The 23378-nt window shown below is 44.6% G+C and overlaps 1 protein-coding gene across 1 annotated transcript in view; it reads right to left on the bottom strand.

Moving 5' to 3' along the window:
- The window catches only part of aars2 (alanyl-tRNA synthetase 2, mitochondrial (putative)), a 98720-nt gene that overhangs the window by 63370 nt on the left and 11972 nt on the right, over window positions 1-23378 (bottom strand). The window contains exon 4 of the mRNA XM_080193453.1: window positions 4544-4735. Coding sequence (XP_080049579.1) covers window positions 4544-4735 — 192 coding nt within the window. The remainder of the gene's footprint in view (window positions 1-4543; window positions 4736-23378) is intronic.

Genomic DNA, 23378 nt, shown 5'->3' with positions numbered 1-23378 from the left:
CAGGCCTCATTTGGAGTACTGTGCGCAGTTCTGGTCGCCTCACTATAGGAAAGACGTAGAAGCTATTGAAAGGGTACAGAGGAGATTTACAAGGATGTTGCCTGGACTGGGAGGCATGCCTTATGAAGTTAGGTTGAGGGAGCTGGGTCTCCTTTCCCTGGAGAGACGAAGGTTGAGAGGCGACCTGATAGAGGTTTATAAAATGTTGAGAGGAATGGATAGGGTCGATTCTCAGAGGCTATTTCCCCGGGTTGAAATGGTCGCTACGAGAGGACACAGATTTAAGGTGCGGGGAGGAAAGTACAGAAGTGATGTTAGGGGTAAGTTTTTCACTCAGAGGGTGGTGAGTGAGTGGAATCAGCTGCCGTCAGTGGTAGTGGAGGCGAACTCGCTGGGGTCTTTTAAAAGACTTCTGGATGAGTATATGGGGTTTTATGGGATTGGGGGTTATAGATAGGTGTTGATGTGATCGGCGCAACTCGTGGGCCGAAGGGCCTGTTTGTGCTGTAGTGTTCTATGTTCTATGAATCTCTGGAATTCTCTGCCCGTTGAAGTGGTGGAGGCTACCTCGCTAAATATTTTTAAGACGCGGGTTGATGGGTTTTTGATAAGAGAGGGGATTAAGGGTTATGGGGAGAGGGCGGGAATGTGGAACTGAGCCACGACAGATCAGCCATGATCTTATTGAATGGCGGGGCAGGCTCGAAGGGCTAGTTGGCCTACTCCTGCTCCTATTTCTTATGTTCTTATGTTCTTCTTTATCAACTTCTTTGTCAATCTTTGTTGACATTTAAACCTCTCCCAATCCTCTTCTCGCTCACTACTCTTAGCTACTCTAAACGCCTCTGCTTTTAATTTAACACTTTCCTTCACCTCCTTCGTTATCCACGGCTTATTACCTCTCCTCCTACGGTCCTTTTTGACCATCGGAATAAATTTCTGCTGAGCACCAATGATTCCTTGTCAATCAACCTAATCATAACACTACTCTGATAGCCCAGGGGAAACCAAAGTAGGCATTAGTCCTGCTTAAATAAACAATTTAAATACTTATCCTGTCCTCCCAACTGGAAATGGGAGATGTGGATACATATCTCCTTACATATTTGGATATGTAAGGAGATTCTGGATAGGTGCAGAAAAAGTAGGGTTGTAGTGGGAGATTTTAATTTCCCTGATATAGACTGGAAAGTGCTTAGGGCTGGAGGTCTAGACGGGGAGGAATTTGTAAAATGCGTACTGGAAGGTTCTTGAGAACAGTATGTAAGTAGCCTAACTAGACAGGGATCTATACTGGATCTAGTTCTGGGAAATGAGCCCGGTCAGGTCGTCAAAGTTTCAGTAGGGGAACATGTGGCAAATAGTGACCACAATTCTGTTACTTTTAGGATAGTAATGGACAAGGATGAGTGTTGTCCTACGGGTAGGGTGCTAAATTTGGGGAAGGCTAACTATAGCCGGATTCGGCAGGAATTGGTGGCCGTTGATTGGGAGAGGCTGTTCGAGGGTAAGTCCACGTCTGGTATGTGGGAGTCTTTTAAGGAACAGTTGATAAGGCTGCAGGACAGGCTTGTGCCTATAAAAAGGAAGGACAGGAAAGGTAGGATTCGAGAGCCGTGGATAACCAGGGAAATTGAGGATCTGATATAAAAGAAGAGAGGCGTATGTTAGGTCCAGGCAACTGAAAACAGATGGAGCTCTGGAGGAATACAGGGAGAGTAGGAAAGAACTCAAACGGGGAGTTAGAAGGGCAAAAAGAGGTCATGAAACGTTCTTGGCAGACAGGATTAAAGAGAATCCTAAGGCATTTTATTCACGTTAGGAACAAGAGTTGTCAGGGAAAAAAAAATCAGACCTCTCAGGGACAAAGGAGAGGAATTATGCTTAGAACCCAAGGGAATAGGGAAAATCCTAAATGAATACTTTGCATCAGTATTCACAAAGGAGAGGGATGTGTTGACTGGGGGTGTCTCAGAGGGTGGTGTTGACCCATTAGAGAGAATCTCCATTACAAGGGAGGAAGTGTTAGGTTTTGTAGGGAACATTAAAACTGACAAATCCCCAGGGCCTGATGACATCTATCCTAGACTGCTCAGGGAGACACGAGATGAAATTGCTGGGCCTCTGACGGAAATCTTTGTCTCTTCATTGGACACAGGTGAGGTCCCTGAGGATTGGATAGCGAATGTGGTACCGTTATTTAAGAAGGGTAGTAGGGATAACCCAGGTAATTATAGGCCGGTGAGCTTGACGTCCATGGTAAGGAAGTTGTTGGAGAGGATTCTTGGAGATAGGATGTATGCGCATTTAGAACGGAACAATCTCATTAGTGACAGGCAGCATGGCTTTGTAAGAGGGAGATCATGCCTTACAAATTTGGTGGAGTTTTTTGAGGAGGTGACAAAAACGGTTGACGAAGGAAGGGTCGTGGATGTCATCTATATGGATTTCAGTAAGGCGTTTGACAAAGTCCCTCATGGCAGGTTGGTTAAGAAGGTTAAGGCTCATGGGACACAAGGAGAGGTGGCTAGATGGGTAGAGAACTGGCTTGGCCAAAGGAGACAGAGGGTAGCTGTCGAAGGGTCTTTTTCCGGCTGGAGGTCTGTGACCAGTGGTGTTCCGCAGGGCTCTGTACTGGGACCTCTGCTATTTGTGATATATATAAATGATCTGGAAGCTGTAACTGGTGTTATCAGCAAGTTTGCGGATGACACAAAGATGGCTGGACTTGCGGATAGTTATGAGCATTGTCGAAAAATACAGCAGGATGTAGATAGACTGGAAAATTGGGCAGAGAAACGGCATATGGAATTTAATCCAGATAAATGCGAGGTGATGCATTTTGGAAGAACTAATGTAGGGGGGATCTATACAATAAATGGCAGGGCCATCAAGAATATAGAAACACAGAGGGACCTAGGGGTCGAAGTCCACAAATTCCTAAAGGTGGCAGCACAGGTGGAGAAGGTGGTGAAGAAGGCATATGGTATGCTTGCCTTTATAGGACAGGGTATAGAGTATAAAAGCTGGAGTCTGATGTTGCAGCTGTATAGTACGCTGGTTAGGCCACATTTGGAGTACTGCGTCCAATTCTGGTCGCCACACTACCAGAAGGATGTGGAGGCTTTAGAGAGAGTGCAGAGAAGGTTTACCAGGATGTTGCCTGGTATGGAGGGTCTTAGCTATGAGGAGAGATTGGGTAGACTGGGGTTGTTCTCCCTAGAAAGACAGAGAATGAGGGGAGGCCTAATAGAGGTGTACAAATTATGAAAGGTATAGATAGGGTGAATAGTGGGAAACTTTTTCCTGAGTCGGAGGTGACGATCATGAGGGGTCATAGGCTCAAGGTGAGGGGGACAAGGTATAACTCTGATATCAGAGGGACGTTTTTTTACACAGAGGGTGGTGAGGGCCTGAAACGCGCTGCCAAGTAGGGTGATGGAGGCAGACACACTGGCATTGTTTAACAATTACCTGGATAGTCACATGAGCAGCCTGGGAATGGAGGGATACAAACGAATGGTCTAGTTGGACCAATGAGCGACAAGGCTTGGTTTCCTGTGCTGTACTGTTCTTTGTTGTTCATAGAATAGAATCCTTACAGTGCAGAAGGAGACCATTTGGCCCATCAAGTTTGCACCAACACAATCCCACCCAGGCCCTATTCCCATAACCCTACATATTTACTCTGCTAATCCCCTGACACTAGGATCAATTTAGCATGGCCAATCAACCTAACCCGCACATCTTTGGACTGTGGGAGGAAACCGGAGTTTTAATTAATAGTTCTAACTATTAATTTTAAAAGATTTCTTAGACAAGACAAACTGGCACATTGCAAGACAGATCTGAAGTCCAAACATGATCCTAACAAAAAACATGATGTACATATATTTTATCATACCATCAAACACTCCAAGGATAGGTACAGCACGAGGTTAGATGCAGAGTAAAGTTCCCTCTACACTGTCCCCATCAAACACTCCCAGGCCAGGTACAGCACGAGGTTAGATACAGAGTAAAGCTCCCTCTACACTGTTCCCATCAAACACTCCCAGGCCAGGTACTGTACAAAGTTAGATATAGATTAAAACAATTTATAGCTAGTATGCTTGGATTTGCTAACAGTATTTAAAGTGGCATGTGAATGGAAGGGGGGTGTTGCTTATTTGGAACTGAAATAGTGATAAGTCAGAAATTAAAATTGTTGCTTTTCATTTTTTAAACAGTTGCTCAAATGTTAAAAGTTAAGCTCCATCATGTTGCTAGACTTGTGTTTAAATTGTGTTATGAATAAAACTTCTTTTCATAAAAGATTCATAATTTATCCGTAGTGAAGCATGCTATCCTCACATATATGCCGCAATAGAAAAACTGTTGGGATTTGTCTGGCTTCATAATATATCTTGGAGTTTAGGTCACGGACCCTGTTAAAAGCAACACACCAATTAGATACAGAGTAAAGTTCCCTCTACATTGGATCCATCAAGTACAGAATGGGCTGAGATACATAGCTTATTTATACTGTTCCCATCACACTGACCTGTTGTATTGCATGAAGACCAAATTCCAGATCTCCACGAGCAGTGGATTGCCTCTGTTGACCTGTGCCGCTGCTCCTCTCCCTAACCCATGATCATAGTGTATCTCAGTACATGGTCCACATGGCCCCGTCTCTCCCATCTCCCAGAAGTTATCAGCAAGACCAAATGGAAGCACACGGCTAGGGTGAACTCTGCAGGGGAAAAATACATAAAACAATATGAAGGTGTCTGTTGAACTCTGATCATGATGGGCCTTTTGACCCAGGCAACTGTTAACCCTCGATATTGTGCGTTTAGGTTCCAGTCCTCATGATGTCACTCAGCAGTATTGAAGATAATGTGAAACAACATAGGCAAGTGCCAACAATCTGCTCTCACTCCACTCAAGTCTCCCCTCCACCCTCATCAATCCTCTCGTTTACATATACACTGGACATCACAATCAGACTGTAAAAGTGGGGAATTCGGTACAAATAGAACCTTCTGATAAATAGTTTAATTTTTGAAATTTAACTTTAAACCTTAAAAACTGTAAAAGAAACTGCAGGTTACATAATGGCTGCAGATAGACAGTTTCTGTTAAGGGTCAATAAGTTGCAATTTATGCCACAGTTTAAAAAAGGTAGCAGACAAAAGGCAGGGAATTATAGGCCGGTTAGTTTAACATCTGTAGTTGGAAAAATGCTTGAATCCGTCATCAAAGAAGAAATAGCGAGGCACCTAGAAAAGAATGGTTTGATCAAGCAGACGCAGCATGGATTCGTTAAAGGGAAGTCGTGTTTGATGAATTTATTGGAATTCTATGAGGATATGACTAGTGCGGTAGACAGAGGGGACCTGGTGGATGTGGTGTTTCTAGATTTTCAAAAGGTGTTTGATAAGGTGCCTCATAAAAGGTTGCTACACGATGTTACGGTGCACGGACTCGGGGGTAAGGTGTAAGCGTGGATAGAGGATTGGTTGTCTAATAGGAGGCAGAGAGTTGTTATCAATGGGTGCTATTCTGATTGGTGGTTGGTGACTAGTGGAGTGCCGCAGGGATCGGTGCTGGGGCCTCAGCTATTTACCATTTATTTAGATGATCTGGAGGAGGGGGCTGAGTGTAGGGTGATGAAATTTGCTGATGACACGAAGATGAGTGGAAAAGCAAATTGCATGGAGGGTGTGGAAAGTCTGCAGAGGGATCTGGATAGGCTAAGCGAGTGGGCGAGGACCTGGCAGATGGAGTATAATGTTAGCAAGTATGAGGTTATCCACTTTGGCAGAAATAATAGTAGGAGGGATTACTATTTAAAGGGCGAAAAGCTGCAGCATGCTATGGTGCAGAGGGACCTGGGGGTCCTTGTGCACGAGTCACAAAAACCCAGTCTGCAGGTGCAGCAGGTGATCAAGAAGGCGAATGGAATGTTGGCCTTTATAGCGAGGGGGATAGAATATAAAAGTAGGGAGGTCTTGCTGCAACTGTACAGGGTACTTGTGAGGCCGCAGCTGGAGTACTGTGTGCAGTTTTGGTCGCCACACTTGCGCAAGGATATTTTGGCCTTGGAGGGAGTGCAGAGGAGGTTTACTAGACTGATACCGGAGATGAGGGGTTGGACTACGAAGAGAGACTAAATAGACTGGGTCTGTACTCGTTGGAGTTTAGAAGGATGAGGGGGGATCTTATAGAGACGTATAAGATAATGAAAGGGATGGATAGGGTAGAGAGATTCTTCCTGCTCAGAAAGGACAGCAGGACTAGAGGGCACAGCCTCAAGATTGGTTTGGCGGGGGGGGGGGCCGCCTGCAGTATAGATCAGAGTTGAGGAGGAACTTCTTCACTCAAAGGGTGGTGAATCTCTGGAATTCTCTGCCCGTTGAAGTGGTGAAGGCTACCTCGCTAAATATATTTACGTCACAGGTAGATAGGTTTTTGATAGGCAAGGGAATTAAGGGTTATGGGGAGAAAGCGGGAAAGTGGAACTGATCCACTTCAGATCAGCCATGATCTTATTGAATGGCGGGGCAGGCTTGAAGGGCTAGATGGCCTACTCTTGCTCCTATTTCTTATGTTCTTAATTGATTGCAATTAGCTAATTAGTGTTAACAGGAAGTTGAATGAGACCTTATAAAGTCGCCTAAAGGTGAACTGAGTGGACATGCAGAGAGTGTATCCTGAGCACAGGTCAATGCTGGCACTTCAGTAAGAGTGAGAACATGGTGCAGCAAGGGAAGGAGTTGCTGCTTTTTGGCTTCAATGTTTGTGGGCTTGTTTGACAGGCACAGGTTTTGCAAACTTAAATTATGTCAAGTATTTACTTACAAACCAAAATCTATAGACCACCTCCGTCATCCTGTTTACATCTCACCCCACGCAGACGCGCTGGACGAAATATACACCAACACGAATAGTCTTGAGACAAAACATCCCAAGGCCTTGCTCATCGCGGTCAGGGACTTCAATCAGGCCAAGCTCAAGAGCATATTACCAAGTTACCACCAATACGTCTCCTGTTCCACCAGAGGCCCAATCATCCTAGACCAATCATACACAAATATCAAACGTGCCTACAGTTCTATTGCCTGTCCACACTTAGGCAAATCAGACGACAAGACTGTGCTCCTGCTCCCAGCTTATAAGCAAAAACTGAAATGGGAGAATTCATCAAAAAGAGTTGTACAATTTGGTCTGAAGAACTGGATGATCTCCTACGGGGCTGCTTGGAGTCAGTGGACTGGTCAATATTTAAAAACTCTGTGCAGCCTGAACGAGTGCACCACCACAGTAACTGACTACATAAGTAAGTGTGTAGAAGGCTGTGTGAAAAGAAGCAAATCCAAGTGTTCCCCAACGGGAAACCACGGATGAACAGGGATATCCACTGCTTGCTGAAGTCCAGGCCTGAGGTGTTCAAGTCAGGCAACACTGACCAATACAAGAAAGCCAGATATGATCTAAGGAGACCCATCAAAGATGCCAAAAGACAGTACCGGACCAAGCTAGAGTCCCAGGCTAGTCACACCAACCCCCGCTGATTATGGCAAGGTCTGCAAGACATAACAGGCTGCAAGATGAAAGCATGTAAAATCACCAGCCCCAATGCATTCCTCTCTGATGAGGTCAATGCATTCTACGCCCATTTTGAGCAAGAGGTCAGTGAGAGCGTACCCACCACCCTGGAAGCGCTGGATGAACCACTACCCTGGGATCACCATTGCAGATGTCAGAGCAGCCTTCTCAAAGGTCAACCTACGGAAAGCAACTGGCCCTGATCGCGTACCCGGTTGTGCACTCAGATCCTGTGCAGATCCGCTAGCGGAGGTATTCATAGACATATTCAACCTCGCTTTACAACAATCTGAGGTTCCTATCTGCTTCAAGAAGATGACCATCATCCCAGTACCCAAGAAAAACCAAGCAGCATGCCTTAACATAGAAACCCTACAGTACAGAACGATGCCATTTGGCCCATCGAGTCTGCACTGACCACAATCCCACCCACGTCCTACCCTCATATCCCTACATATTTAATCCCATAATCCTTCTAACCTACGCATTTCAGGACACTAAGGGCAATTTTTAGCATGGTCAATCAACCTAACACGCACATCTTTGGACTGTGGGAGGAAACCGGAGCACCAGGAGGAAACCCACACAAACACAGGAAGAACGTGCAAACTCCACACAGACAGTGACCCAGGCCAGGAATCGAACCCAGGTCCCTGGGGCTGTGAAGCAGCAGTGCTAACCACTGTGCTAGCATGCCGCCCAATGACTATCATCCAGTGGCTCTGACATCCATCATAACGAAGTGCTTCGAAAGGTTAGTCATGGCACAAATCAATTCCAGCCTCCTGGACTAACTGGATCCACTAGTTTGCTTACCACCGCAACAGGTCCACAGCAAGCACCATTTCCCTGGCCCTGCACACAATCCTGCAATACCTAGATAACAGGGACACCTAAGTCAAACTCCTATTTACTTACCACAGCTCAGCCTTCAACACTATTATTCCCAAAAGCCTCATCTCCAAACTCCATGACCTGGGCCTTGGCTACTCCCTCTGCAACTGGATCTTGAACTTCCTAACTCACAGGCCACAGTCAGTAAAGATAGGCAACTCCACTTCCTCCTCCACACTCATCCTCAACACTGGTGCCCAACAAGGCTATGTTCTCAGCCCCCTACTATACTCCTTATATACCTATTACTGTGTGGCCAAATTCTCCCCCAATTCAATTTTCAAATTTGCTAATGACACCAACATTGTGGGTTGGATCTCAAACAATGACAAGACAGAGTACAGGAATGAGATAGAGAATCTGGTGAACTGGTGAAGCAACAATAATCTCTCCCTCAATGTCTACAAAACAAAAGAGATTGTCATCGACTTCAGGAAGCATAAAGGAGAACATGCCCCTGTCTACATCAATGGGGATGAAGTAGAAAGGGTCGAGAGCTTCAAGTTTTTAGGTGTAAAGATCACTAACAACCTGTCCTGGTCCCCCCATGCCGACACTATAGTTAAGAAAGCCCACCAACGTCTCTACTTTCTCAGAAGACAAAGGAAATTTGGCATGTCAACTGCGACTCTCACCAACTTTTACAGATGCCCCATAGAAAGCATTCTTTCTGGTTGTATCACAGCTTGGTATGGCTCCTGCTTTGCCCAAGACTGCAAGGAATTACAAAAGGTGAATGTAGCCCAATCCATCACGCAAACCAGCCTCCCATCCATTGACTCTGACTACGCTTCCCGCTGCCTCGGCAAAGCAGCCAACATAATGAAGGAACCCATGCACCCTGGACATCCTCTCTTTCACCTTCTTTCGTCAGGAAAAAGATAAAGATACAAAAGTCTGAGGTCACATATCAACCGGCTCAAGAATAGCTTCATCCCTGCTGCTGTCAGACTTTTGAATGGACTTACTTTGCATTAAGCTGATCTATCTCTATACCCTAGCTATGACTATAACACTACATTCTGCACTCTCTTGTTTCCTTCTCTACGAATGGCATGTTTTGTCTGTGTAGTGAAGTAGGCAAAGAGTTAATGTATTTTGTATCTAGAATATGTCACAAACATAACTCTTCATCATGGCTGATCTTCCCATTGCTCCTGGCAGTAATAGTTATTTGTTCATGTATTACGTGCTTTAACTCTCATTTATATAAAGACAGACAGTTTAATGTGGCTGGTATTTTGTAGACTTTGCAAATCTTACCTATTTGTGTTAGTTGGACATTGTTACACAGATGGTAGTTTACATGACCAGTTTTTGACAGCTGCTGATGGCAGATCGCAATACTGGCTTTTAACAGGAAGAGTCCTGCTGGGACAGCCACGATCACACAAGTAACTTCACAGACAGGGATGCCGGTACTGCTGCAGAAGGGTTTTGAATCATGACCGGATTGAAGACTGTGTCATGGCTGCAGGACTGTGATTCCTGATTAAATATGGAGCTGAATCACGACCTAGGAAGGAAGACCCGGAGGTCTGGCCGGAATTAGAACTTTGAATCGTGATTCCTGCTGGAGCTCATAATGTATAAAATCCAGCTTGTGTTTGTGTTCTATGAGAAGTCTGGTAGTCCTGGTTGGAACCAGTTTCTCCCAAAGCTCTGGAATAAACGCCAGAGTTTTGAAATAAAAGCTACTGTACTCTGACTCACTAATAGTCTCAGAGGTATTATTTTACCTATAATAATAGTACGCAAGAAAGAATACTTTTCATTGTACGTTAATACATGTGAGAATAATAAATCAAATCAAAAAGACTACTTAAATAAATTAAACAAGGTCCAATCTAGGTGTCAGTGTAGATGATATGTGCTATCTGTAGTATATGGGAGTTTGTGAACAGCAATCATAGATAACAACGTAAGAACTAGGAGCACGCATAGGCCATTTGGCCTCGCCACCCTGCTTTGCCATTCAATAAGATCATGGCTGATCTTTTCGTGGACTCAGCTCCACTTACCCACCTGCCTACCATAACCTTCAATTCCTTTACCGTACAAAAAGCTATCTATCCTTGCCTTAAAAACATCCAATGAGGTAGCTTCAATTGCTTCACTGGGCAGGGAATTCCACAGATTCACAATCCTTTGTGTGAAGAAGCTCCTCCTCAACTGAGTCCTAAATCTGCTTCCCCTTATTTTGAGGCCATGCCCCCAGTTCTAGTTTCACCTGCCAGTGGAAACAACCTCCCTGCTTCTATCTTAACTATTCCCTTCATAATCTTACATGTTTCTATAAGATTTTCCTTCATTCTTCTAAATTCCTATGAGTATAGCCCCAGTCTATTCAGTGTCTCCTCATAAGCCAACCCTCCCAACTCTGGAATCAACCTAGTGAACCTCCTCTGTACCTCCTCCAGTGCCAGTACATCCTATCTAAAAACTGTTCACATACTCTAAATGTGGCCTCACCAGCACCTGATACAGCTGCAACCTCGCTGTTTTCAAACTCCATCCCTCTAGCAATGAAGGACAAAATTCCATTTGCCTTCTTAATTGCTGCTGCACCTGCAAACCAACTTTTTGTGATTCATGCACAAGGAGACCTGGGTCCCTCTACACAGCAGCATGTTGCAATTTTTTTATCATTTAAATAAAAGTCCATTTTGCTGTTATTCCTACCAAAATGTTTGACTCACATTTACCAATGTTGTACTCCATCTGCAGACCCTTGCCCACTCACTTAAATTATTATATCCCTCTGCAGATGTTCTGCGTCCTTTGTACACTTGGGCGGCACAGTAGCACAGTGGTTAGTACTGCTGCTTCACAGCTCCAGGGTCCTGCGTTCAATTCTCGGCTCAGGTCACTGTCTGTGTGGAGTTTGCACATTCTTCTCATGTCTGCGTGGGTTTCCTCTGGGTGCTCCGGTTTCCTCCCACAGTCCAAACATGTGCGGGTTAGGTTGATTGGCCATGCTAAGAAATTGCCCCTTAGTGTCCAGGGTAGCAGAGGTTAGAGGGCTTAGTGGGTATGATATATAGGGATATGGGGGTAGGGCCTGAGTGGGATTGTGTTGTGCAGACTCGAAGGGCCTCTTTCTGTACTGTAGGGTTCTATGATCTATGACTTTGCTCTACCACTCATTTTAGCATCATCTGCAAACTTGCACATTATGCTTGGTCCCGAACTCCAAATCATCTATGTAAATTGCATACAATTGCAGTCCCTACACTGATCGCCAACCAGAAAAGCACCCATTTACCCCCACTCTTTGCTTTCTGTTGGTTAACCAATCCTCTATCCATGCTAATACATTATCCGTAACACCATGCATCTTTATCTTATGCAGCAGCCTTTTGTGTGGCACCTAGCTGAATGCCTTCTGGAAATCCAGATACACCACATGCACCAGTTCCCCACTGTCCACCGTGCTCGTAATGTCCTCAAAGAATTCCATTCAATTAGTTAAACATGATCTGCCTTCCATGGACCCATGCTGCATCTTCCCAATGGAACAATTTCTATCTAGATGTCTCACTATTTCGTCCTCAATGATAGATTCAAGCATTTTCCCGGCAAAAAAGTTAAGCTAACCATAGAGAATTACAGCTCAAAAACAGGCCTTTTGGCCCTTCTTGTCTGTGCCGAACCATTTTTTGCCTAGTCCCACTGACCTGCACTTGGACCATATCCCTCCACGCCCCTCTCATCCATGAACCTGTCCAAGTTTTTCTTAAATGTTAAAAGTGACCCCGCATTTACCACTTTATCCGGCAGCTCATTCCCCACTCCCACCACTCTCTGCGTGAAGAAGCCCCCCCCTAATATTCCCTTTAAACTTTTCTCCTTTCACCCTTAACCCATGCCCTCTGGTTTCTTTCTCCCCTAGCCTCAGTGGAAAAAGCCTGTTTGCATTCACTCTATCTATAGCTATCAAAGTCTTATACACTACTATCAAATCTACCCTCGTTCTTCTCTCCAGGAAATAAAGTCCTAACCTATTCAATCTCTCTCTGTAACTCAGTTTCTCAAGTCCCGGCGACATCCTTATGAATCTTCTCTGCACTCTTTCAACCTTATTTACATCCTTCCTGTAACTAGGGACCAAAACTGTACACAATACTCTAATTCAGCCACAATAATGCCTTATATAACCTTACCATAACACTCCAACTTTTATTCTCGATACTCCGATTCATAAAGGCCAATGTACCAAAAGCACTCTTTACAACCCTATCCACCTGTGATGTCACTGTACCTGTATTCCCAGATCCCTCTGTTCAACTGCACTCTTCAGAGTCCTACCATCTAGCCTGTACGTTCTACTTTGGTTTGTCCTACCAAAGTGCAGTACCTCACTTTTGTCTGCGTTAAATTCCATTTGCCATTTTTCAGCCCATTTTTCTAGTTGGTCCAAGTCCCTCTGCAAGCTTTGAAAACCTTCCTCACTGTATTAACCAGCCTATAGTTAGCTTCTTTTTTAAGTGGCATATTTGTTTGCCAATCTGCCGGAACCACTTCAGGGTCCAGACAGTTTTGATAAATTATCATGAGCGCATTTGCTGTTTCCCCCGTCATTTCTTTTAGTACCTTGGGATGCATTCCATCAGGACTCGGAGATTTGTCTACCTTTAGCCCCTTTAGTTGCCCAACAATACCTCTTTTGTGATAATGATAGTTTCTAGGTCCTCACCTGCCATAGCAGTCTTGTCATCAATTTTTGGCATGTCATTTGCATCTTCCACTGTGAAGACTGACACAAAGTACCTGTTCGATGCCGCGGCCATTTCCTCATTTCCTATTAAATCCCCCTTCTCATCCTCTAAAGGACCGATGTTTACTTTAGCCATTCTTTATTTTATACATTTCTAGAAACTTTTGGTTTTTTTTAAATATTTTGAGCTAACTTACTCTTATAATCCTCCAGTTTCCCACTAATCTTTGCCACTTTGTATGCATTTTCTTTCATGTCCTCCATTACCCTCTTATTTCCTTAGATATCAATGGCTGATTATCTCTTTTTCTACAGTCCTTCCTTATCACTGCTATATATTTTTGCTGAACACATTGAAAAATCATTTTGAAAGTCCTCCACTGTTCCTCAATTGTCCCACCATAAAGTCTTTGCTCCCAGTCTATCTTAGCCAACCCCTCCCTCATCCCATTGTAATCTTCTTTGTTTAAGCACAAGACAAGGATTTTACTTTATCACCCTCCATCTCCATTCAACCTTACTGTGGTCGCTCCTTCGCGAGGATCCCTAACTGTGACATTATTAATCACTCCTGTCTCAATCTGCTTGGTTTCATCAGTCAGAACATTGAATATAGAAGTTGGGACATCTTGTTAAAGTTGTACAAGACATTGGTAAGGCCACACTTGGAATACTGTGTACACTTCTGGTCACCCTATTATAGAAAGGATATTATTAAACCAGAAACAGTGCATAAAAGATTTATTAGGATGCTACCGGGACTTGATGGATTGAATCATAAGGAGAGGCTGAATAGACTGGAACTTTTTTCTCAGGAGCGTAGGAGGCTGAGGGGTGACTTTATAGAGGTCTATAAAATAATGAGGGGCATAGACAAGGTAGATAGTCAATATCTTTTCCCAAAGGTAGGGAAGCCTAAAATTAGAGGGCATATGTTTAAGGTGAGAGGGGAGAGACACAAAAGTGTTCAGAGGGGCAATTTTTTCACACAGAGGGTGGTGAGCATCTGGAACAAGCTGCCAGAGATAGTAGAGGTGGGTACAATTTTATCTTTTAAAAAGTAGTTAGATAGCTACGGTGGGTATAGAACACTACAGCACAAACAGGCCCTTCGGCCCACGAGTTAGAGGGATATGGGCCAAACGTGGGCAATTGGATTAACTTAGGGGTTTTAAAAAAAGGCGGCACGGACAAGTTGGGCCGAAGGGTCTGTTTCCATGGTGTAAATCTCTATGACTCTATGACTCAATGACTCATTACACAGGACCAGATCTAGGACAGCTTGCTCCCTCATAGATTCCATTACATACTGTTTGAGAAAAATTAGAAAAAAATCCATTGTGCAGTGTGAGGAAACTCCATGAACATGGAAACCTGACTGCAATAATCTTGCCAAGGCCAATCTTCCTTCACCAACACCCTTTATTTACAATGTGAACAAAGTACTGCTTCAAGCCCCAGAATCTTTTAACTGCCAGCCTGAGTCAGTCAACTGGTTTTTAAACCATCCTGCTGCTCCTTCCCTATTTGGCGAGCCTTCACTCACTTAATTGGGGAGCTTGTACTCTGCAAGGGCCACACTGGAAGCTCAGAGGAACAAGAGGGACCTTGGGTTACTTATTCACAGATCCCTGAAGTCAGCAGAGCATTGAATAGGATAGTGAAGAAGGCATCTGGGGCACTTGCTTTCATCAGTTGTGGTATAGAGTATAAGAGGAAGGAGACAATGTTAGAGCTGTACAAAGCATTGGTTAGGCCACAGCTGGAAAACGGTGCAGTTCTGGTCACCTCACTGTCGGAAGGATGTGATAGCATGAGAGAGGGTATAGAGGAGATTCACCAGGATGTTGCCTGGTGAAGGAGATGGAGAGGGATGGTGCATTTGAGCTATAAAGAGAGGCTACTTAGGCTTGAATTGTTTTCTTTAGAGCAGAGAAGACTAAGAGGGGTTGTGATTGAGGTGTATAAGATTATGAGGGGTATTATGAGAGTGAGTACTCTTTGGTTGAGGGAATCAATCACAAAGAGCATAGTTTTCTAGTAAGGGGCAGAGATTCAGAGGATATTTGAGGAACAATCGGTTCAGTCAGACAGTGATGAGAATCTGGAATGCATTACCTGGGAAAGTAGTTTAGGTTGGAAACCTTACAACCTTTAAAAACCTTTATGGAGAGATATGGCCTAATGATATGACTGCTAGACTATTATTCCAGAAACTCAGCTAATGTTCCAGAGACCCAGGGTCGAATCCCACCACGGAAGATGGTGGAATTTGAATTCAATTAGAAAAAATGGAACTAAGAATCTACTGACGACCATAAAACCATTGTCAATTTTCTGAAAAACCCATTTGGTTCACTAATTATAGCCCGTCACTTTTACTTTGGCAGCGGGCAAATTGTTAGAATTTAAGAGATCGGACAAAGTGTCACTCAGAACAGCATGGACTAGTCAGAGATAGTTAGCATGGCTTTGTTAAGGGAAGGTCATGCCTTACAAACTTGATTGAATTCTTTGAGGAAGTGACAAGGAGAATCAAAAAGGGTAGTGCAGTGGATGTTATCTACATGGAGTTTAGTAAGGCATTTGACAAGGTCCCACATGGCAGACTGGTCCAAAAGTAATGTGGTGACTTGGATCCAAAGTTGGTTTAGTGACAGGAAACAAAGGGTAATGGTTGATGGCTGCCCTTGCCAATGGAAAGTTGTTTCAAGTTCCACAGGGCTTGGTGTTAGGACACTGTTGTTTGTTTTACATATTAATGACTTGGACTCAAACTTGGGGGGACATGTTTGGGAAATTTGCAGATGGCAAGAAAATTGGCTATGCAGTGGTTAGTGTAGAGGATAACTATAAGCTTTGAAATTATATAAATGAGTTGGTGGAGTGGGCAGGAAAGTAGCAGATGGATTCAACTCTGATAAGTGTGAGGTAATATACTTATGGATAGCGGTCAAACAGTAAAAGGGACAACACAATAACCAGAAACATACTGAGAGGGCTAGATGAAGTGAGAGATCTTGGCGTGCAAGTGCAAAAGTCCCTAAAAGTAGCAGTACATGTAGATAAGGTTGTAATGAAGGAATATGGAATATTCTCTTTCATTGGCAGAGGTATAAAATACAAAGGTATAAATATAATTATGAAATTGTCCAAGACACTAGTAAGGTCACAACTGGAGTATTATGTGCAGTTCTGGTCACTATGTTACAGGAAAGACTTAATTGCTCCGGAAAGAGTACAGAGAAGATTTACTAGAATGTTGCTAGGGCTGGAGAACTGTAGCTATGAGGACAGATTGGGGTTGTTTCCTTTGGAACAGAGAAGGCTAAGGAATGACATGATTGAGGTACAACAAATTGTGAGGGGTAGAGATAGAGTTGACAGAATATTCCACCTAACAGCATGTGAGGCAGTTTTCATCATCAGAACTAGCAGACCAGAATCAAAAGAAACCTTTGTGGAGGCAGTTAAATCCATATCATCACGGAACCAAGAAGAGATGCTCCCCACAGTAACTCTCAATACTAAACAGTGATTATAAGCAGGTATTTAATTTTAGCTCTATTGAATTGAACACTGTTTTGGAAGACGGTGGAAGGATGCTTGTCGGACTGGAGGCCTGTGACTAGTGGCGTGCTTCAGGGCTCAGTGCTGGACTCATTGCTGTTTATTATCTATATCAACCATTTGGATGAGAATTCATAAAATATGATCAGTAAGTTTGCAGGTAACACTAAAATAGGTGATATTGGAGACAGTGAGGAAGGTTATCAAAAATTGCAGCAGGATCTTGATCAGCTGAGCCGAGAAGTGGCAAATGAAGTTCAATACTAAGTGTGGGGTGTTGCATTTTGGTAAGTCAAATCAAGGTAGGGCTTTCAGTGAATGGTAGGACCTTAGGGAGTATCATGGAACAGAGGACCTTGGAGTTCAAGTGCCTGGTTCTCTAAAGGTGGAGTCAGAGATAGATAGGGCAGTGAAGAAGGCTTTTGACAGACAGACTGGCCTTCATCAGTCAGGGCATTGAGTATAGAATTTGAGAAGTTATGTTGCAGTTGTACAGGATGTTGGTGAGACTGCACCTGGAGTACTGTATTCAGTTTTGGTCACCTTGCTATAGGAAAAATGTTATTAAACTTGAGAGAATGCAGAAGAGATTTACAAGGATGTTGCCAGGACTTAAGGGATTGAGTTATAGGGAGAGATCGGACAGGTTAGAACTTTATTCTTTGGAACATAGATTAAGGAGTGACCTTTATAGAGGTATATAAGGTCATGGAGGGCATGGATAGGATGAATGCACTCAGTCTTTTTCCTAGGGTTAGGGGATCGAGAACTGAAGGGCATAGGATTAATTTAAGAGGGGAAAGAATTAATGGGAACGTGAGGTGCAATATTTTTACACAGAGAGTGGTACTTACGTGGAATGAGCTGCCGGAGGAAGTGGTTGAGGCAGGGACATTGAAACATTTGAAAGGCATTTGGACAGATACATGGATAGGAAAGATTTAGAGGCATATGAGCCAAATGCAGGCAAATGGGGTTAGCTTAGATGGGCTTTTTGGTCAGCATGGACCAATTTGGGCCGAAGGGCCTGTCTTTGTACTGTATATTCTATGATTCTGTGAAGAAGGAAGTCCAGAAGGAGATCAGGTCTTGTAAATGTAACTTGAATCAGAAAGGGTAAGCTCTACATAAGCTGTGTGCCTATTTTCTACACATAACTGCCATAGAACATAGCTCCTCCCCTCCCTCAACCTCTCTCATTTCTTGTCACTTAACCCAAATTGCTATTTTTCTCTTTTTTCCTTTTCCCTTGACTCCTCCCTCCCCAGGCAGAACATTATGGTTCTGTCCGTGTTTATTTGTCTTTTCTTTATTGCAATTAATAGTTTTTGTGTTATACTGTGTAAACAAAATTATACACCACCAGGAAGTGGTGCGTCACATTAATAGAGCATAGAACATAGAACACTACAGCACAAACAGACCCTTCGGCCCACAAGTTGCGCCGATCACATCAATACCTACCAATCTATAGACCTATCTATAACCCCCAATCCCATTAAATCCCATATACTCATCCAGAAGTCTTTTAAAAGACCCCAGCGAGGTCACCTCCACCACCACTGACGGCAGCCGATTCGATTCACTCACCACCCTCTGAGTGAAAAACTTACCCCTAACATCACCTATGTACTTGCTTCCCTGCACCTTAAATCTGTGTCCTCTCGTAGCGACCATTTCAACCCGGGGAAATAGCCTCTGAGAATCCACCCTATCTATTCCTCTCAACATTTTATAAACCTCTATCAGGTCGCCTCTCAACCTTCGTCTCTCCAGGGAGAAAAGTCCCAGCTCCCTCAACCTATCTTCATAAGGCATGCCTCCCAATCCAGGCAACATCCTTGTAAATCTCCTCTGTACCCTCTCAATAGCTTCTACGTCAATCGCTCGATTAATGAAGGCCAGTACACCATAAGCATTCTTGACCACATCCTCCACCTGCGAGGCCGATTTAAGAGTCCTGTGGACCCGGACCCCAAGATCCTTCTGCTCTTCAACACTGCTAAGACTCCTGCCCTTGATAGTGTACTCGTTCATCCCACTGGTCCTGCCAAAATGGACCACTACACATTTATCCGCATTGAAGTCCATCTGCCACTTCTCTGCCCAGTCTTGCATCCTATTTATGTCCTGCTGCAACTTCTGACATCCTTCCAGACCATCCACAACACCACCGACCTTCGTGTCATCGGCGAACTTACTAACCCATCCCTCCACTTCCTCATCTAGGTCATTTATGAAAATGACAAACAGCAAGGGTCCTAGAACAGATCCCTGGGGCACTCCAGTGGTGACTGACCTCCATGCAGAAAAAGATCCATCCACAACCACTCTCTGCCTTCTGCAGGCAAGCCAGTTCTGGATCCACAAGGCCAAAGCCCCTTGGATCCCATGCCCTCTCACCTTCTCAAGAAGTCTTGCATGGGGGGCCTTATCAAACGCCTTGCTGAAGTTTATGTACACCACGTCCACTGCTCTTCCTTCGTCAATGTGTTCAGTCACATTTTCAAAGAACTCAACTAGGCTCGTAAGGCATGACCTGCCCTTGATAAAACCATGCTGACTATTTCCGATCATGCTAAACCTCTCCAAATGCTCATAAATCTTGTCCCTCAGAAGCCTCTCCATCAGCTTACCAACCACTGAGGTCAGACTCACCGGTCGGTAATTTCCCGGGCTATCTCTGTTCCCTTTCTTGAAAATAGGAACCACATCCGCAATCCTCCAATCCTCCAGAACCTCTCCCGTCTCCATTGACGACGCAAAGATCATCGCCAGGGGCTCTGCAATCACCTCCCTCACCTCTCACGGTAACCTGGGGTACATCCCATCTGGTCCCGGCGACTTATCTATCTTGATAGAATTCAAAAGTTCTAACACATCCTCTTCCTTAATATCCACATACTCAATCTTTTCCATCTGCTGCAAACCTGTAGCAAAATCTCCCAGATCAGTTTCCACCGTGAATACTGAGGCAAAGTACTCATTAAGCACCTCTGCCATTTCTTCTGGTTCCACACAGACCTTTCCCCCTTCACCATTTATAGGTCCTATCCCTTCTCTTTTCATCCTCTTGCTTTTCACATATTTATAGAAGGCCGTGGGATTCTCCTTAATCTTACCCGCCAAGGCCTTCTCATGACCCCTTCTGGCTCTCCTAATTTCCCTTTTAAGCTCCTTTCTACAATCCTTATACTCCTTTAGGTCTTTAACATCTCCTAGCTCCCTGAACCTACACCTTCCTTGGGACACTCTCGCAGTTAACATCAGCCAGGTTTGTGACAGCACCTAGTTAGGACTGTATCCTTTAGATACATTGCTCTGCGTTTTAATAAATAGCTAATGTTCAACCTTACAAGCCTCTAGATCGCCTCATGAGACAACATACAACCATACAATGGGACTGGCTCCACTGAAACCAGCTTGCAAATTGTAAGGTGATAAATTGAGCCTGGGGAGGGAGGGGTCAAGGGAAAAGAAAGAAAGAAAAAAATAGCAATTTTGGTCAAGAGTGACAAGAAGAGACAAAATATTTAACAATAATACATGAATAAATAAGGTGCAACCAGTGAAAAATGCTCAAAAATTAAAAGCACATCCAAATGCAAAGCAATCAGAACAAAATATGCAAATTAACTACAAAGAGAGATACTCAGAGGGTAGTAAGGGCGTGGAATGCCCTGCCTGCAGCACTTGTGGACTCGCCAACTTTAAGGGCATTCAAATGGCCATTGGACAGGTATATGGATAACACTGGAATAGTTTAGGTTAGAGGGTCATTAGATTGGTTCCACTGGTCGGCGCAACATCGAGGGCCGACGGGCCTGTACTGCGCTGTAATGTTCTATGTTCTAAATGGATTTAAGCAAATAACGATGGAAGAGGCATTGTATGGTCACCAAGATTGGGAACTAAAATTCCCAACTGATGCTTCAGAAAGCCAGACAATTAGAAATGAGGTGGCAGGGGCAAGAGAGAGAGACTGAGAGAGACACAGAGAGACAGAGAGAGCGCGCCGGGACATACAAACAATAATGAGGAAGGATATTGGCTGCAAAGAAAACACTCGTGGGCGATTTACAAAACTGAGTAACTATACTGTTGAACAGTGTATTAATCAAGAAATAAGAGGAGCTTCTAACAAAGGCAGTGCAATAATCATAGGGACTTCATGGTGACTAGTGGAGTGCCTCAGGGGTCGGTGCTGGGGCCTCAGCTTTTTACCATTTATATAGATGATCTGGAGGAGGGAACCGAGTGTAGGGTGTCGAAATTTGCTGATGACACCAAGATTGGAGGAAAGGCAAATTGTGCGGAGGGTGTGGAGAGTCTACAGAAGGATCTAGATAGGCTGGGCGAATGGGCCAGGAAATGGCAAATGGAATTTAATGTTGGCAAGTGCGAGGTGGTCCACTTTGGTAGGAATAACGGTAGGAAGGATTATCACTTACGTGGCGAAAAACTGCAGCAGGCGACGGTGCAGAGGGACCTTGGGGTCCTTGTGCATGAGTCGCAAAAACCCAGCTTGCAGGTGCAGCAAGTGATCAGGAAGGCAAATGGGATGCTGGCCTTCATAGCGAGGGGGATTGAATATAAAAGTAGGGAGGTCTTGCTGCAGCTGTATAGGGCATTGGAGACGCCGCAGCTGGAGTACTGTGTGCAGTTTTGGTCGCCGCACTTACGCAAGGATATTTTGGCCTTGGAGGGAGTGCAGAGGAGGTTTACTAGGCTGATGCCGGAGTTGAGGGGGTTGAACTATGAGGAGAGGCTGAATAAACTAGGCTTGTACTCGTTAGAGTTTAGAAGAATGAGGGGAGATCTCATTGAGACATATAAGATGATGAATGGGATGGATAGGATAGAGGTGGAGAGACTCTTCCCGCTCAGAAAGGATAGTAGGACTAGGGGGCACAGCCTCAAGATAAAGGGGGGGCGGTTTAGAACGGAGTTGAGGAGGAACTTCTTCACTCAAAGGTTGGTGAATCTCTGGAATTCTCTGCCCGTTGAAGTGGTGGAGGCTACCTCGCTAAATATTTTTAAGACACGGGTTGATGGGTTTTTGATAAGAGAGGGGATTAAGGGTTATGGGGAGAGGGCGGGAAAGTGGAACTGAGCCACGACAGATCAGCCATGATCTTATTGAATGGCGGGGCAGGCTCGAAGGGCTAGATGGCCTACTCCTGCTCCTATTTCTTATGTTCTTATGTTCTTCAAATAATCTTCATATAGACTAGACAAATCAAATAGAAAAAAAACTAGTCTGGAGGCAAGTTCATGGAATTCATTATAGACAATTTCCTAGGACAATGGAATAGGGTTAACTAATGATTTGATAGTAAGGATCCATTGGGAAAACGTGGTCATAACATGGTAGAATTTCAAATTGACTTTGATAGTGAATTACTGAACTTAAATAAAGCCAATCAGGAACGAGGGAGGTGAGGTTGGTGAGCAAACTGCACACAGTAGTGATGCAGATGCAGGACATAGGCAAAGAGAAGGTGAACAGGAACGTAGTAGTAATTGGGGATAGTGGGGTTAAGGGTATTGACACTGTCCTTTGTCACAATGACAAAGTGCACAGAAGGGTGTGTTGTCTGCCTGGTGCTCAGGTCCGGGATGTCGCATCTGGGCTGCAGAGGGACCTGGAATGGGAGGGTGAGAATCCGGTCGTTGTGGTACATGTGGGTGCCAACGACGTAGGCAAAATGCGAAGTGAGGATCTGGGGAGGGAGTATGAAAAGCTGGGGATGGAATTAAAAAGTAGAACCGACAAGGTGGTTATCTCTGGGCTACTGCCTGAACCGAGTGCAGACGGGCGTAAGGTTGATAAGATTAAGGAAGTGAATGGGTGGCTCAGGGATTGGTGTGGGAGGAATGGGTTTGAATTTATGGGGCATTGGCAGCAGTATTGGGGCAGGTGGGACCTGTTCAGGTGGGATGGGGTTGGTCTGAAGCGTGCTGGGACCAGCGTCCTGGCGAATCGTGTAAATAGGACTGTAGACAGGGCTTTAAACTAATTGGGGGGGGGGAGAGAGAGAGAGAGAGAGAGAGAGGGTGCGAGGGTAGGTGACATTACGGGGGCTAAAGTTAAGGAGAGGGTACAGGTAAGGGAAGAGGCCGAGGATGTCCCAATAATAAAGGGAGTAAGGGGCGTGAGTATGGTTGGTGGCGTTCTGGCAAATAGGGTCCAGGTGAAGGCTGGGATGAAGGCACTTTATCTGAATGCACGAAGCATTCGGAATAAAGTGGATGAGATGGTGGCGCAGATCAGCACAAATGGATATGATCTGGTGGCCATTACAGAGACGTGGCTGCAACATGACAGGGACTGGGAGCTGAATGTACAGGGGTATCAAGTGTTTAGGAAGTATAGGCGGGAGGAAAACAGGGGCGGGGGGGGGGGGGGGGGGTGCGTAGCTCTGCTGATTAAGGATAGCATCAGGGTGGTAGCAAGGGATGATAACAGGAACCAATGAGCAGAAAGTGGAATCGTTATGGGTGGAGATTAGGAACAGCAAAGGGAGGAAGACGCTGGTGGGTGTCGTCTATAGGCCCCCGAATAATGATCTGGAGGTGGGGCGGGCTGTTAACGCACAAATAA

The sequence above is a fragment of the Carcharhinus amblyrhynchos genome, chromosome 7 (genome assembly GCF_965287045.1).
Source record: "Carcharhinus amblyrhynchos chromosome 7, sCarAmb.v2.hapA, whole genome shotgun sequence".
NCBI lineage: Eukaryota > Metazoa > Chordata > Chondrichthyes > Carcharhiniformes > Carcharhinidae > Carcharhinus > Carcharhinus amblyrhynchos.
This window is presented reverse-complemented; position numbering and strand designations above follow the sequence as displayed.